At 43.6% G+C, this 15,606-nt stretch overlaps 3 protein-coding genes across 3 annotated transcripts; all 3 read right to left on the bottom strand.

Annotated features, from left to right (window-relative positions):
* Positions 1-655: 655 nt before the first annotated feature.
* On the bottom strand, positions 656-1,737 carry grem1b (gremlin 1b). Its single transcript, XM_070979151.1, has 2 exons — positions 1,677-1,737; positions 656-1,205 (listed from the first exon to the last, which is right to left on the bottom strand). Exon 2 carries the CDS (start codon positions 1,202-1,204, stop codon positions 656-658), a length of 549 nt encoding a protein of 182 aa, XP_070835252.1. The 5' UTR covers position 1,205; positions 1,677-1,737.
* A 2,038-nt stretch (positions 1,738-3,775) lies between these two features.
* Positions 3,776-10,617, bottom strand: arhgap11a (Rho GTPase activating protein 11A). Its single transcript, XM_070979150.1, has 11 exons — positions 10,059-10,617; positions 9,090-9,157; positions 8,887-8,983; positions 8,544-8,800; positions 8,254-8,417; positions 8,027-8,167; positions 7,239-7,412; positions 7,013-7,142; positions 6,725-6,833; positions 5,834-5,948; positions 3,776-5,747 (listed from the first exon to the last, which is right to left on the bottom strand). The coding sequence occupies exons 1-11, from the start codon at positions 10,185-10,187 to the stop codon at positions 4,258-4,260; spliced, it is 2,874 nt and encodes a 957-aa protein (XP_070835251.1). The 5' UTR covers positions 10,188-10,617; the 3' UTR covers positions 3,776-4,257.
* Positions 10,618-11,339: 722 nt separating this feature from the next.
* LOC139341805 (actin, alpha cardiac muscle) lies at positions 11,340-13,565 on the bottom strand. The gene is made up of 8 exons (XM_070978493.1): positions 13,420-13,565; positions 13,170-13,298; positions 12,866-12,976; positions 12,684-12,768; positions 12,215-12,376; positions 11,931-12,122; positions 11,655-11,836; positions 11,340-11,561 (listed from the first exon to the last, which is right to left on the bottom strand). Exons 1-8 carry the CDS (start codon positions 13,546-13,548, stop codon positions 11,418-11,420), a joined length of 1,134 nt encoding a protein of 377 aa, XP_070834594.1. The 5' UTR covers positions 13,549-13,565; the 3' UTR covers positions 11,340-11,417.
* Positions 13,566-15,606: the final 2,041 nt, after the last annotated feature.

The following is a 15,606-nucleotide window of genomic DNA, read 5'->3' as shown; positions in this document are numbered from 1 at the left end:
ACATTGTACAACTATTTAATCTCGATACTGTAGAAACCACCACTGTACACTGTCCGTTTGAACTAACAAAGAAGCCTTTTGTCTCTACAGCTGAGGAGGCATCCAACCTAGAAAGAAAAACTGATGGACTTCGAAATTCACACGAATCAATTAACCTTGAAAGATTCTTGAAATATCGAAACAAAATCACATTTTTCCGATGCAAATGTCGCCACTCATCCATCAAATTCCACACAGTGGAAACGTCCAGTTAAAGAAACACATATGCGCACAACAATATAAAACTGGGCAGGAGTGTTTCCCCGCCACAGTAAGCGATTTGAACAGTGACTTATTAAATAAACCGGAGTTATGCAGTCCTCTAAGCCGTGCGTAAAACGTGCCCATTCCAAGTCAGCGTTCCCGTGCAGTGATGCTTGTTTTCAAACTGGTGAGGAGTACAATGTTCAATGCAGTTCAACGTCGATTTCTAAGTTGCATGTCCATATTTGTTCACATGTTGTGCAAGAAGAGAAACGTTGTAGTCTACATGTAGGAAGCTAGATGGAGTCAGACACGTGTTCTTGGCTGTGTGACAGCCCTTCTTCTTTTACTGCCAACAGTGCTGTCCGCGAAGAATTAGAGAACAAGACACACAGCACACTTCTGCGCGTCTTTAGTCCAGGTCTATGGATATACAGCGGCACTGTTTGACGCGCTGGATGCGTTTCTTCTTGGTAGGTGGCTGCTGGTCCGGACAGTTCAAAGTAAAAGTCATGGTGGTAAAACGCTTGGGCTTGCAAAACGAACAGGACTGGAAGGCACCCTCCTCCCTGCGGATGTGCCTGGGAATGTAGAAGGAGTTGCACTGTCCGTAACAAAAGCGGTTGATGATGGTGCGGCTGACGCAGCCCTCCTCGTGGATGGTCTGCTTGAGGGGCTGCGTCTTGCACCAATCCCGTTTCAAATACTGGCGTTCCGTCACATGTAAAGCTTCCTGGCTGGACTCCAGCACCTCGTCGGCCGGTGAGGATGAGCCCTGCCTCTGCCGGGGCCCGGAGCCCGCCTGCGGAGGCTGCGGTTGCTGCTCCGATTCGTTTGGGTTGTTTTTGTCAGGATGAGGAATGGCGCCTTGTGAACCTCGGTTTCTTTTGGAATCCACGGGAGATGATAGCAACCCAATGATGAAAACCATACTGCAAAAGATGCGCGTCGAGTTGGCCATCCTTGGGGAGAAGAAGAAAATAATTCATCACTTATACCCTTTCAATGCTGGAAGGGTTACGCACAGCTGTCCACGCTTTTACGCTGCGTAAAAACGCACAGATACAGCTTGCGTTTATTATTCATTTTTTAAACGCATGGAAAACGAGACTACTGAGTAAAAACAGTATAACTGTATATTTGAATATTCTAAATATCTGACTGAGACATATAATGTCTCGTGTATTATGTACCAAAGGCTACTATATGGGATATACATTAACCATTACGCAAACCAGGTTTAGCCACAGCAAAAGCATATAAAAATTTTCATATATGTTTAATAAATCATGTACGTGTCCACACATGCACACCAATGGCTAACAACCCATGCAGTTGTGTCATTTCTATTAGACATAAGCCAAATAAAGTTTAAATGTAAGCGGACAGACAGTGCGCACGGATTTTATTAGAAACTGTCCAGATTCACTCACCTGTGCGAGCTTTCACTGCTGCGAGTGCGATGATCGGATCCTGTCAGTCCTCCACGGCACCTTCCGAGGTGAGACGCACCTACTGCTGTCGACTGCACGCTGGTGGGGCTGTGGATGGGTGGGAGACTAACCGCTCCATAGACAGGGGCCAGGGGGTTTAATACAAATTGCTCCAGCGCCGGACTGTCTCCCTTTTAAATGTCTGCCAGCTGAGATGTGCACAACAGTTCCCTCTACATTATTGGCTAAGCACGATGTAGAGAAAATCAAAACTATCCGCCCCCTCAACACTTCCCTGAACCCACTTCAAGAAAACAGACAACCGAGGAACAGCGAGGGTAGGCGGAGAGGAGGAGGGGTGGGGGGCGAGAGGAGCTGAGAGCGGACAGGCCTGAGGTTTGTGCGCACATGGAAAAAGTAAAGCAGATGATTTATTTATTATTATTATTTTTTTCATCCAAAGGAGCATGATGATAAATCTGTCTAATTCATCCAATTGCAAAAAACTGAAAGGAGGCGTTCACTGCCCTCACACAAACTGCATCAATGCAAGCAAGTATTTAGAAAATTCGAAAAGTTGACAGCACACCTGTGGAGCAATAACAATAGGCTTTTTCAAAATGTTCAATAAAAAAGGACAAAATTTGCTTCGAAATAGAAGAATGGTGATGAAATGTAATGGAATTCAGTATATACAGTATTTATTGCTCCACTATATAGCCATGTCCTCAATGTACGTTTATTTACGCATGCCAAAATTACGTCACCGTGTGAACTGTTTGCAGTCTTTAAATCAAAGGAGTCTGATATGTAAAATGAACTCCAGAAAAATATTGGTGCTACTTTTTAATAAGGCTCCCTTTATAACTACTTTAGGTATTATTCCTCGTGGTGTTTTTATTGGTTATTACATCATTTAATAACGTTTTATAAATCAATTTAAGCCATTACTGACAACCTCCGGGTTGCCAGGTTGTGCAATATCCCTCTGGCTGATTTTATATCTTTTAGTTTGGGCAAATGCAGTCAGAAATGCTGGCAATCTATTCAGAAATGCTTTCACTTTCTAACAAGCCACAAGAGTTCGAAATGTTTCTGATGAACTGATTTTGGTCCAGATACTCTGAAAGCTTTCCAGAGATTTAACGGTCCATTAGAGTCTTAATGAACTGGATAACTCTGAAAAGATAACCAAGTGTCCTGCGGGAGGAATTTATCACAACTTAGCAACTCAATAGTAATGGTTTATAACAGATGTAAAAAAAAAAAAAAAAAAACACTAGTTACAACTTTAAATCAGTGACTTAAAAGAAAGTGTGGCCAAAAAAAATCAAAATGTTGATAAAATGAAGAGCTTCCATTGAGGAAAGTCACATTTTCAGCCCTGATTATATTCCCAAAAAGCTGGATCAGAAGACATATTTAGGCCGAATATTCAACGTCTTAATCTTAATAACACAACTAATGAGGGAATTCTCTGTTACTGGATTTCGTAGCCTTTATGTACATTTCACATTTAAGAAAGGTGGAAGTTTGGTGTCCTAAAATATTTAATACTGCAATATTTATGCATCATAACGCAGCGCAGGAAGGTGGAGAATCAAGCATATACATATTTGTATACATACATTTTCTGCTACAGACCTGCTGTGATAGCAAGCTGCTGCAGTAATAAGGCAGGAATTTAAAACTATTATCTACCCCACTGCACCTGAAAAATATAAATCCCAGGGAATGACTGAGCTTCATCCTTTCACTGTCGATGTGGAACACTGAGCCACATTCACAGAGCATTTTTAGTGGTCTGCATCCGATTTTAGGCTGAGCAGAAAGAAAAATGTAACTCTCGACCCCTCTGAGCACGTTTCACTCGACATGCCAGTGTGACGCGCTCTCAGCAGTGGCTCCACGGCTCCCCCTTGTGGCTCCAACAAGTGCTGCTCATTCATCCAATCAGAAGACAATGAAATGTTTTGCGGTTTGATTTTATTTGTCTGAAGCGGTTCACATGGTATTTTATTGGCTGTTTGAAATAAATGGACTGAGATAGACAGGTGATCAATACTGCTTGGCTTCTTTTTATAAAATCAAAAAAAAAAGGTGCATTTTTTTTCTGTTCTGTTCATGGCGAGACAGTACGACAATATTCTGCAATAAAGAAAAAGCTGCAACTTCAGTTAACTTTTTTTTTCAAGAAGTCTAACTAAGGATTAGATATAAAATGCATAAATAAAAGCATAAGACTTGATCTAAACATTTCCAGTCATACCACCAATCACATTTCACAGAATTCAGCCTGCACACTATACAGTATAAACTATGCGATATATCACCTCGTAGGCTGATGTGTGTTGATATTTGACTTCTAAACTTGCTTTACTAGAGTAAAACAAACATAAGGCATATGAACATCTCCCATTAAGGCCCTAAGACAACACAAACATCACGTAAATGCAGCTAAAAATAAATTAAGAACCCTGAAAATATGGATAAGATAAGAGGGAACGTTTAATGTCATGCAGTCTGACCAGACAGAGACCTGCATAGTGAGGAGGAAACATGAAAGCCATAAAGATTTGAGCTATAAATCTATTGGCTTGGTAGCAGACAGCAGGCGTCCTTGGTTGAGGGGGTTTCTGGGTGAACCTCTGTAATGGTTCATGTTCTTCTCCACTGCCTGCTGCACAAGGTGCTTCTGAGCTCCTGGTGGAGCAGGGACAGAACAGTCCACTCTGCTCTTTGGTTGGACCTTGTTGGTCACGTCGCCCAGAGCGCAGGCCTGGAGTTTATAGGCCAAGGTGCTCGGCTTTTTGGGTGGGACTGGAGGCGGTTTCTTTCTGGGGCAAATGCTGCTGGACGGTTGTGCCCCTCCCTGGTGAGGCTGAAGCTGTGGGCGAGGGGAGAGGCCGCTCTCCAGGCTCACTGCCTTCACAACTTGACCGCTCTGGCCTGTGGTCAGTTTTGCACGTCTTGTGGGTCTCCTGCACTCTTCGAGGAGAGAGTTCATCCTGCGTACGGTCTGACGCACCGGGGTGCGCTGGAACTTGAGCGGTGATCTGATGTGTGAGGACCTGGAGCTGCTGGGAGAATGCAGGGTGAGCTTGTTGAAGTGTTGAATGTGGTGTGCCACCTGTCGCTTTTCGGTCTCCAGGCTGCCAGGCGAGAGGGGTTGTTGGTTTTGGACATTGGTACCAATCGCTGGGGAAGATTCATTTTTGTCAAGTACAGCACTGACTATAGTACCAATTTTAGGAGGTGAATCAAGCTCATCTCCGAGTTCAAAGTCCAGTTTGTACGGAGTGGACTGCAGCCCGGAGGAGACGGCCATTTTGAAGAAAGCAGGACTCTGGATGTCCAGAGCATCAATCAACCTGCTGCAGTTCACCTGCTCGACCTCCCTCTCACTCTCACTCTCTCCCACCATGGAGCTGCTGTGGCTGCTGGTGGGGGCAGCGCAGAGAGAATTTTTATCGGCCTTGACGGCTGGACTACAGTATGCACCAGGCTCAAAAACCACACTGTCTATATGCAAAGGTGACAAAGCGGCAATTTCAATCTGGCCAAAGGTGATGTTCTGTTCATTAGCCAGAAATCTCTGCTGGGGTGGAAAGCTGGAAGCCAGAACACTGACTGCAGGGATCTCTGGTGGGGGGGCTGTGAGGCTGTCTGATGGTTTTAATGCATTTGTTCCTGTGGAGTTGCAGGGGTCCTCTATGACAGCCTGGAGGCTACTGGCCAACTCTGTGGAGGCCTTCTTTATTGTCAGCAGGGTGGGACCGGTCCGGCTCTGGGCTTCAGTGATGGAGCTCTCGCTGTCCAGGCTCTCAGCACTGGAAGCACAACACAGCTTCTTGGGAAGGCTGGCCACCGCTGGAGGCTTCGATATGACGATGGCTGGCTCAGATGTATAGTTGCTGTTGAGGAACGTCTTCATGGGGGTGTCTGTAAAAGATCCTGTGCTGAAAGCCTGGGCTCCGAAGGGAGTCTCCCCATTCCATGAGGTCCGATGGACACTTGAGTCACATTGGGGGGTCATCAAGTTGTCTTCAGACTTACTGATGAATTTAGAGCCTAGAAAACAAAGTGGTTTATTAGCAGGTATTACAACTGGAGATGATGAGCAGACAGTTTGTCTGAATTCTGCATTTGATACTCACTTTTGGAGTCTGCATTTCTGGGCAGAACCGATGGACTGAACTCGGTCTCTTTGGTGAAACGAAAGCTGGTGGTGCTCTCCTGAGTGGCGAGTCGCCAGCCAATGGACTCAGATCCCTTTATCACCGGCATGGAATGAGAAATGAAAGATGAAAGAAAGTTCAAGGAGGAGGAAGCTTTAGAGTATTATTTTGTTAAAAAGGACCCCACAGATGTCACCCAAAATGTAACCATTAATCTGTTAATTCCATGATTGTTGTGGTTAGTTCTTCAGAGGATGACAAAAATCACTCAGAAGAAACAGGATACTGGATTTCATTGGTCAACAACTTTTTATTAAGTGCAGGATATACATGTAACTATAGAGCATTATAAAGTTATGCACTTTAAACCTTTTCAAGCCCACCCAATGTACACCAAAACATGTTACAATATACTTTGTGTACGTGCTAAATTGTATATAACAATATTCTTTCACCTGAGTGCTTCACATAGTAAACCACTGAAAATGTGACACAGGAAGTACCCTATGGCTTTGTACCATACAAGCATGAACACCATTTATTTAGTAATGTAGCAAACGTAAAAGGTGTGGAAAAAAACAATGCAGATTTTTAAAACCATGCGCGCATTAGGTTAATTACTACATTTCCCTGGTGTGGGATCAATAAAGTCTTATCTTATCTTATGTATTAGCTTCTGAAAGTAAACTTAGAATGTTACACAATAAAAAAGTGCTACTGTGCAACAAGACACCCCATGTGCAAATGTGTTAATCAATTTTAACAGCTGACTGCAGCATATGCCTGAACACACTTGATTAATACCATATTCACTGATTATGTGTGAGCCCGATAAACGGGATATGAAGTCTGTCGGTCGACCACACTTACAGCATCTTTGCTGCTCCTCCCCAGGCTAAAACGCAAGCGCAGAGATTTGCGTGGTGCGTCTTTTTTGCTGACTTTAGGAGAAAAGCAGCCAGCTTTTCCAGATTCAACTCTGAAAAGGACACATATTAAAATGATTACCAGCATGAGATAAACTAATAAGGATTATAATATAAACTCTTGTTTCTCTGTGTAACATAGCATAGTGTAAACTCACAGTGTTACTGCACCATACGGTCAGTGTAATTTCAATGTGGCAGCACTTAACTGGAGCATGAAGAAAGTGTGTACCTGCTGACAGCATGCCTGTTGCTGAGTCGTCGGCTCTTCCTCCTCACAGAGGTCGCCGATTGCCTTCTAGACCTCCCTGCTGATGACAGAGTGTTCTGGGAAGACTCCAACACCCCCGAAGCACTGTAAGCTACAATATACAAAAGAGAAAAAACATGCAAACTTACTCACAAGCTTTTAGAGAGCAGAATAGTTGATGCCCATTTGATCAAACAATCATCAATACCTGATCCAGGAGTAGAAGTCCCGCTGAACAAAGCATTGGGAAGTAAATCTATCCCGAGGTTCTTTTTGACAGATCTACGTTTCTTGTTTGAGAATCCAAAAGACTGACCAGATTCCACGGGAAGCTTTCGCTTTGAAGACGGTGTTGCAATCACGGGAGTTGCAGAGGAAAAGACTGGCAAAAATCACAGGAGAATTAATGTCTTTCAACATGTAGGATTTGCTGTTTTCATCTCTGAAAGCATTCCAAAGATGATTTGGAGCCAAGGCGCTGAGAAGAATTAGCGATGATTTGTGGAAGATGATCCGTGCAAATGACAGGCAAAGAACAACAGCCAAAAAGACATTTGAAACAAGGCATCTTTTCACGTTACTCCAATGACTTATTATTCATTATCACAGCAAATATGAATCAATTTCATTTGAAGCACACTAGAGGACAGAAAGTGGGTTGTTGCATGTGCACAGCAGATGGATTACAGCATCATCATGCAGGCAGCATCTCCTCATCTGACCACAGTACCTACCAAGACTGTCTGAGTGGGTGCCATTTGTGGGTGTTCTATTATTTTTTATCTTATTCAGAGCACCATTGACCATATCTGAAATATGAGACAAACCGCACCATATAAACAGTATTTACTGACTACATCTGCTTCAAAATAACATTATTCATTTACTGTTGTGATAAAGGGCAGGTTTTTAACTTGAATATGTATCTACTGTATCTACTGCAACCAGTGCAGCTGGAATTGATTGGACCAATTTGAGATTTGATCTAAATCTTACCTCCAAAGCTGCGCCTGTGTCTCTTCTTCATCCCTGAGTTCAAGTCCAGCTCCTCAAGCTCATTGTGAGTAGGGGACATCATCCCGGCCTCACAGCCCATCATGGCTGAAACTTTCTCTTGAAGAAACTGTGGCAGAACACCTTTGACACACAGACACAGACAAATATTAGCCACAAAGCTACCGTGACTCACAGATAACCTGCAGGAAAGATGCCTCAAGTCTTACCGAAGCTGTGAGCATTCTCTATGAAGCAGTGTACTATGGCTGCATGTAGCTTGAGGCGTTTCTCAGTGTTGGCGTTCATCTTCTCTGTACCGTCTCCAAAGTGAAGGAGATTGGGGGCCAAGATTACCGACAAGTTACTGCTATCCATCTTATTTTCTGCACTCCTGCCATTCAGCAAAGAAAAAGACAAATAGCAGTGATGTAGGCATGCAGATAAAAGAGAAAAAGACTGAAATAATGCAGAGGATTAAACAAATACTAAGTAATCCAACTAGATATAATTCTGCCACCTCTTGGACACATTGTGGAGGAAGTCAAAAAAGTGTCGCAGGGTGCTTAGGTTTTTGTCGGGTAGCACACAGGACAACAGCATGGTGGCAGAGGTCCTCTCCTCCTCGGAGTGGAGCTGCTGGGCCTTGAGGAAGGCCTCCTGCAGCTCTGCGGGCAGAATGGACTCTGGCAGCTCCCTGAAGAACTGCTTCACCAGGCCGGCCACATCGCAGGGAAGTGCAGTAGATAGGCACTCCTCACCCGCGTCCAATTTTGCCTGAGCAGACAAGACACAGCTCTTGTATTAGACCTCTAGGTCAAGGGCCCTGAGTCAACACAAGGTCAATTTCAGTCATCACTCACCCTGAGTGCTTTCAGGCGAACAAGAGAGCCGGATTTTCTGAACAGGCCCTCGGTGTCGACATGTGCCAGCAGTTTCATACATGAATCGACGAGAAAGCTAAGAAAGGCGGTGAAAAGTCATTAGTATAAAAGGTACAAGGCGGGACAAGAAATGACTTGCCAACTGTGAACTCCAGTACAAATTAATAAGCACATGCTCTTGCCTTGGCACGCTCCCACATTCCATATTGTAGTACGGTAAGCTCTCCAGGGATACCCCAAAAACCTTTGTCTGAGGGAACAATCAAATAATGACAAATTAAACAATAACTCTTCTCAATGATTTTAAACAAGAAGGTTAGACAATAATTTAAAAAAGCCCATTCAGCTGTTTAATAACCTTTCACCACATCTCCATGTATTTATCCATGTCAAAGCTCAAGTTTCTACTGCTTTTGATCAGTCAGTCTGATGGCTGGCTGCCAAACATTCCTATTGCTTTGGACAAGAGTGATGAAAAAGCCACTTCATGTTGCTTTTTAACCTCATTGATGTGAATCTGACCAGTGTCAGTTGCAGAAGAATTACTTCATTTCATTTCTTAATTTCTTCACATAGTCTGAGCTCCAGTTTGGGGCATGTGTTGCGTCTTATGACATACGGTAGTTCCTGCAAATGCAGAAGTTCTGTGATCATTTGAAAAGTCACAGCGTCTCCTGCAACAAGTCTTGTGACTCCTGTGAGCCAATTATACACGAAGAAAGAACTTGTTCTAAAATTAGCTGCCATTAGATTCAATGTGGTATAACCTGTATTAGTTTACCTGGTCTTCCTAAATTACAAGTTTCTATTGCCAAAATGTCCAAAAAGATTGCCATAAAGATTGAAAAAAACAACAAAAAAACAGTGCCCTTTTGTGTCAAACTTTGCTTTGTGTTGCTGGTAAAGAAATTTATGGTGTGAATAATTACAAGAGCAGCCAAACAAAGCATCTGCAGTGACTGACATGGGTGACAAGAGAACAAATGGGTCTCATCAGTGGGGGCATGCTTTCAGTAATATGCTAATTTGATTCAATAGACTAAACAATAGTGTATCCAAGGCTGATGCTGTGAATTGCCATAACAGGTTGTGGAGTCCACAGTTTCAGAGTCATTGCAAAGTTTCAATGGTAATGGCTTTTCTTTACTTACGGAGTTGCTGGCTGTTGACTTACAGCTGGCTGCTCTGTTTTTGTTCCAGTTCTTTGTCTTGATCCCATACGCCGAGCGGAGGTGTTGCACAGCGACGAGACGCATCACATTTTTCTCCATGACTTTCATTTTACACTCGGACTTTATACTTTCAACAGCACTTCGCGTCAATTCGCTCTCTTTTCTGTCAGTACCGAAGTAAATTTAACATCCGCAGCCCTATCCCTTCTGTCCTCACTCCAAGCCTTTCTAACTTTATCACTTTCTCCGGATTTCTGTTAACTCATCCTCACATGGATATTAATTGCTCACAAGACGCAGCCGTCAACAAACTGCAACCAAAGTTACTCGATCCCAAAGAGATGTTTACGACCTGACTAATGTTACAGTGCGGAGCGCTTATCTAATAGCTAGCTTCATGCTTCGGTTGCAATGCAGTTAGCTAGCTAACTTTAGCCAGCTTGGTTAGCAAAGTTACATTAGCCCATTAACGTGCCACATACAAAAAAACGAAATAGCTCCCCGGCGTCACACGCCTTAAAATGACCGTTTACCTCTTCTCAAACGATGAAGTGAATGAATCCCGCAAGTCTTATTCGTTAGCCAGCTAACTGCATTGCGGTATAGTCGGTTCGTCAGTCGGTTGCGAGGCTGTCTGTTTCCGCAGAGCATTCAAACAGCGGCGCTATCTACGCTCTACGCTGTGATTGGCTGGAAACGATTCGAGCAACATTCTCGGGGGTGTGTGTTTTATTATACAGGGCAGCCTCACTGGGCGGGGCGGTTTCAGTTGTGCCAGATTAACCTTCAACTGGACGCTTCTTGACAGGCGGTTGACTCTGTAATATAAATTACTCGCACCTTTGGAATGGAAAAATGCTGAAAAAAGTCTGTGCTGCACCTATTACGATCATGTTGTATACAAAACAAAGGCCCATATTTGATTAAGTTCTAATTACGAGCTGGCGAGTTCTTGTGCACATAATGACATGATGTATAGCCTGTGTGTACACTATTAATAATGCTTTTGAAAACAATATTGAGCTTGTTTAAGTAGATAACTTTAAACAGATTTAGAGGATTGCAGATGAATGCAAAATGTAAGATAACCAGGGCCAATCCTAATAGATAAAAGGACCGAGAAATTAAAAGATTCCAATGGATGGAGCCCAAAATAATACCATTGTCTCGTACTAATCATTAACTTCTGTCTACTGTTATACTCAGCAAAGTAACTATTTAGAACAGTACAAGAGATACTCTCACAAGGGCTTATCTTTATTACAATAGAACATACACATGTATATACAGGAGACAACAACATACAAATGCATGGATGACAGGAGGTCGGTTGTGTGTTTAGAAGCATTTCCTGTGGACAATGGAAGGGCCAGCCTCATCGTACTCCTGCTTGCTGATCCACATCTGCTGGAAGGTGGACAGGGAAGCCAGGATGGAGCCACCGATCCAGACGGAGTACTTCCTCTCAGGTGGGGCGATGATCTAAACAACAAAAAAACACCATTTAAGTTGAACTGAGTGTTTATTCACTTAGTTAGTCAAACTAATGACTTAAAGCCTTTGCAGTTCTCTCACCTTAATCTTCATGGTGCTGGGGGCCAGAGCTGTAATCTCCTTCTGCATACGGTCGGCAATACCAGGGTACATGGTGGTACCACCAGACAGCACATTGTTGGCATACAGGTCCTTACGGATGTCAATGTCACATTTCATGATGCTGTTGTAGGCGGTCTCATGGATACCAGCAGACTCCATACCTGGCAGAAGACAAGAAAGAAATAAGAGTTTTCTCAGAGACAACATGCTGTATTTCTCAGATCTGTATGAAAGCAAATGCAAAGAGTTACTCACCAATGAAAGAAGGCTGGAAGAGGGTCTCTGGGCAGCGGAAACGCTCGTTACCAATGGTGATTACCTGACCATCAGGCAGCTCATAGCTCTTTTCCAGGGAGGAGGAGGAGGCAGCGGTGGCCATCTCATTCTCAAAGTCAAGAGCCACATAGCACAGCTTCTCCTTGATGTCACGCACAATCTCACGCTCGGCTAGGAAGCAGAAAGTTCACATACTGGTAAACAACACTTGCACACTTCTCATATACACATTCAATGACTGAACCCTGATGGCACAGACTTACCAGTTGTGACAAAGGAGTAGCCACGCTCAGTCAGGATCTTCATCAGGTAGTCAGTCAGGTCCCGACCAGCCAGATCCAGACGCATGATGGCGTGTGGCAGAGCGTAACCCTCATAGATGGGGACGTTGTGGGTCACACCATCACCGGAGTCCAGCACAATACCTTTAGCAAGCAGACAGAGAACATGTTCATCTATGCATGTCTGGGAAGGCAAGAATTGGGAGCTAAGTCTGCTTTCTTCAAGTATGTCTCACAGCATACACTATGCAATGCTGCTCAAATCACATGGGAAGACCCTGCTGGAGAGAGATTAAATTCTCCCCTTGACAATGAGTTAGGAATCCAACCCCCAGAGTGTTAATGTTCAATAGTTTCTCTCTTGCAGTACAATTTCATCTTAATTTTAGTCTTTGCATAACTGACCACAGATTAAAACTGGATACATGTGAAAAATCTGCAGCATACTGACCTGTGGTACGACCGGAGGCGTACAAGGACAGGACAGCCTGGATTGCCACATACATGGCAGGAACGTTGAAGGTCTCAAACATGATCTGCAAAAAAAAAAAAAAAAAAAGGAAAACGTGAAAGGTTTGTCTTAACTGAGAACAAATATGTGAAAATGGAGCAGAAAGTAGTGGCTAGATGTACCTGGGTCATCTTCTCCCTGTTGGCTTTGGGGTTCAGGGGGGCCTCAGTGAGCAGGGTGGGGTGCTCCTCAGGGGCCACACGCAGCTCATTGTAAAAGGTGTGATGCCAGATCTGACAGACGAGGAACAAGAACAGCTGATGTCAGGACTGGAACAACTCTTGACTGAATAAACAACAACCAGGTCCTCTAAACGAAGCCCACAAACAAGCAGGCTTTACGACAGCAGCAAGGCTGTGAATTCTCAGGCATGCTGAAGGTCAGCTGTCATGAATGCTGTTGATGAGTCTCACTATCAACACACACCTTCTCCATGTCATCCCAGTTGGTGATGATACCATGCTCGATGGGATACTTCAGGGTCAAGATACCCCTCTTGCTCTGGGCCTCATCACCTACGTAGCTGTCCTTCTGACCCATACCCACCATCACACCCTGAGGGAAGAAGCACATGAGGAACATAAGACACAGGAAGAAGAATCTGCTCCTACTTTTTAATACTCATAATGCAAGATTAGATCTGTGCAGGAGTAAAAGGGGACAGATTTAAGCCCACCTGGTGGCGGGGCCTTCCAACAATAGAAGGGAAGACAGCACGGGGAGCGTCATCTCCGGCAAATCCAGCCTTGACCAAGCCAGAGCCATTGTCGCACACAAGGGCGGTAGTCTCATCGTCGTCACACATGATTAGGCTTTACTGGGGTGGTCTGCAATTTGAGGAGTGGGGTGTAGAGAACACAAGGAGAGAGGGGTTTAGGTCGGGTTTTGGGAGCAGCTGTCTAAACTGCCTGTCATTCAATACATAGCATGAAAGCCTGTTATAATTGAACAATCACAAACGCTTTATCACTGGAGTGGCTGATGATGTGCTGAAGTGACTAGACCTGCTATACATAGGTGATCAATAAATCACTCACATGATGCATCAGCTGTGATGCAGAGGGCATTTGAAGATCTGCCAACAGCATCTCATAGCTGCTCTAAAGGTATTATCACTCCCAAACCCTAAAACAACCAGGCTCTATGGGTGTTATCTATAGAGAGCTAATTAAACATGCCTTTGGATGCTATTTTGGTGCTAACCTTGTTGTACAACTACTGATACCATATCTCCACAGTCACGATTGTTCCTGGGACATCTCAGAGCTGCTTAGGTAGCACCAAAAAGGGGCATAACAGAGAGACCTGTGATCTATTTAAAGCTCAGCACTCCCCACTGTGCTTAACAGGGTGAAACAAGTGACTCACGGATCCCCAGCTATTTCAGGTCTGAGAGAGCTTGTCCAAGAGCCAGGCCAGCACCCGTCTGTCGGCACACTGTGGCACTTTCATTACTACATGGCTCCATGCCCCAGCTGCCTCTTCACTTCATTCATTGGAGCAGGGGTGGATTTGGCCAACTTCCCCCAAGCTTTTGTGCACTGATCCAAGTGATACTTCCACATAATATGCCAGAGGTACTGTATGTATAGTCTAGACTTTCTATACCATAGTATGTCCTTATCACAGAACATCATTCATTCATTCATTCATTCATTCATTCATTCATTCATTCACCATCTAATAATGCATCCAATTGCAATCACTCTAGCACAACCAGTAAGTCCAATTTTAACTGCTCTCACCAAGTCTAGTTAGCAACTTGTCAGAAAGATTAGTTAGCTGAAGTTATATCATCCATTCAGTAATTCAGGAACCATCAGCTCAAAGTACCACTAACAGACTATGACAGCCATCTCACAAATGACAGTAATCACACAAATGACACAGACATCTTCAGTGATTCAGAGAAACAAGCCGTGAAATGTACTCACCAAGGTGCACTGGTAGGCAGATGCTTCCACTGGGACAAAGGCTGAGGGTGAGAAGAGCCCCTTAAATAAGAGCCAGACTAGGTCTAGGGACCAGGGGCGGGACTGAGGGTTCACACAAGTCCAAATTAAGAGCTGCCAGCAAAAATCAACAAGCCACAGAAAAGTGTGTTTTACATCCACAGGTGGAGGTCACTTGAATGACACAGTTTTAAAGAAATGCTGGTGGAGAATAAAAAGTTCAGATCTTGATGTGATAGTTAATTGAATATTATTGGTAGGCCTCAACAAAAAAGGAAGTGTGTGTGGGAGGGGTGGGGTCGAGGATAGGGGGAGTTGGGTGGGGTACAGGCATCTGTTTTCATTTGGTTTACTTATTATACTATTTAACACAAGAGAAGAAAATTCTTTTTCTGAAAGGAGCACAAGGAGTGCATTCCTAAGATGAAACATAAGATTGAGGACAAGGACAAATCGGCCATAAAAAGGATATTAAATAAACATAAATCATATATGTACATTATGTACAGAAGGAGTATAAAAATAATATAGCCAATGGAAAAAGTTTATTTCCTGAACTTAATGCCTTAAAACAATTCATAATTGCACATATGCTGCAGTATAATTACTTTATAGCCTGAAATTATATATAAAAAAATCCAGACTCACTATGAATATCATGCAATCATAATACTGTATTTTCTGTTAGTCTGATGCATAATGTGCCTCTAATGTGCAGGAACACATATGTCATATCTCATCAGAGCTTTTACTATGCTCACAACCACCTCGAAGGCACACTATGATGACCCAGTCAGGCTGGTGTCACTGTTGTCTTGTTAAGGAGATGAAAACATTGCATATGTCTGTGAACCATGCTGCTGGAATGTGCACTGAGCCTCCTCAACGCGTGGAACAGCTGATGGTAACAC

The sequence above is a fragment of the Chaetodon trifascialis genome, chromosome 14 (assembly GCF_039877785.1).
Source record: "Chaetodon trifascialis isolate fChaTrf1 chromosome 14, fChaTrf1.hap1, whole genome shotgun sequence".
NCBI lineage: Eukaryota > Metazoa > Chordata > Actinopteri > Chaetodontiformes > Chaetodontidae > Chaetodon > Chaetodon trifascialis.
The sequence above is the reverse complement of the archived record's forward strand: the minus strand, read 5'-3'. Positions and strand labels throughout refer to the sequence as shown.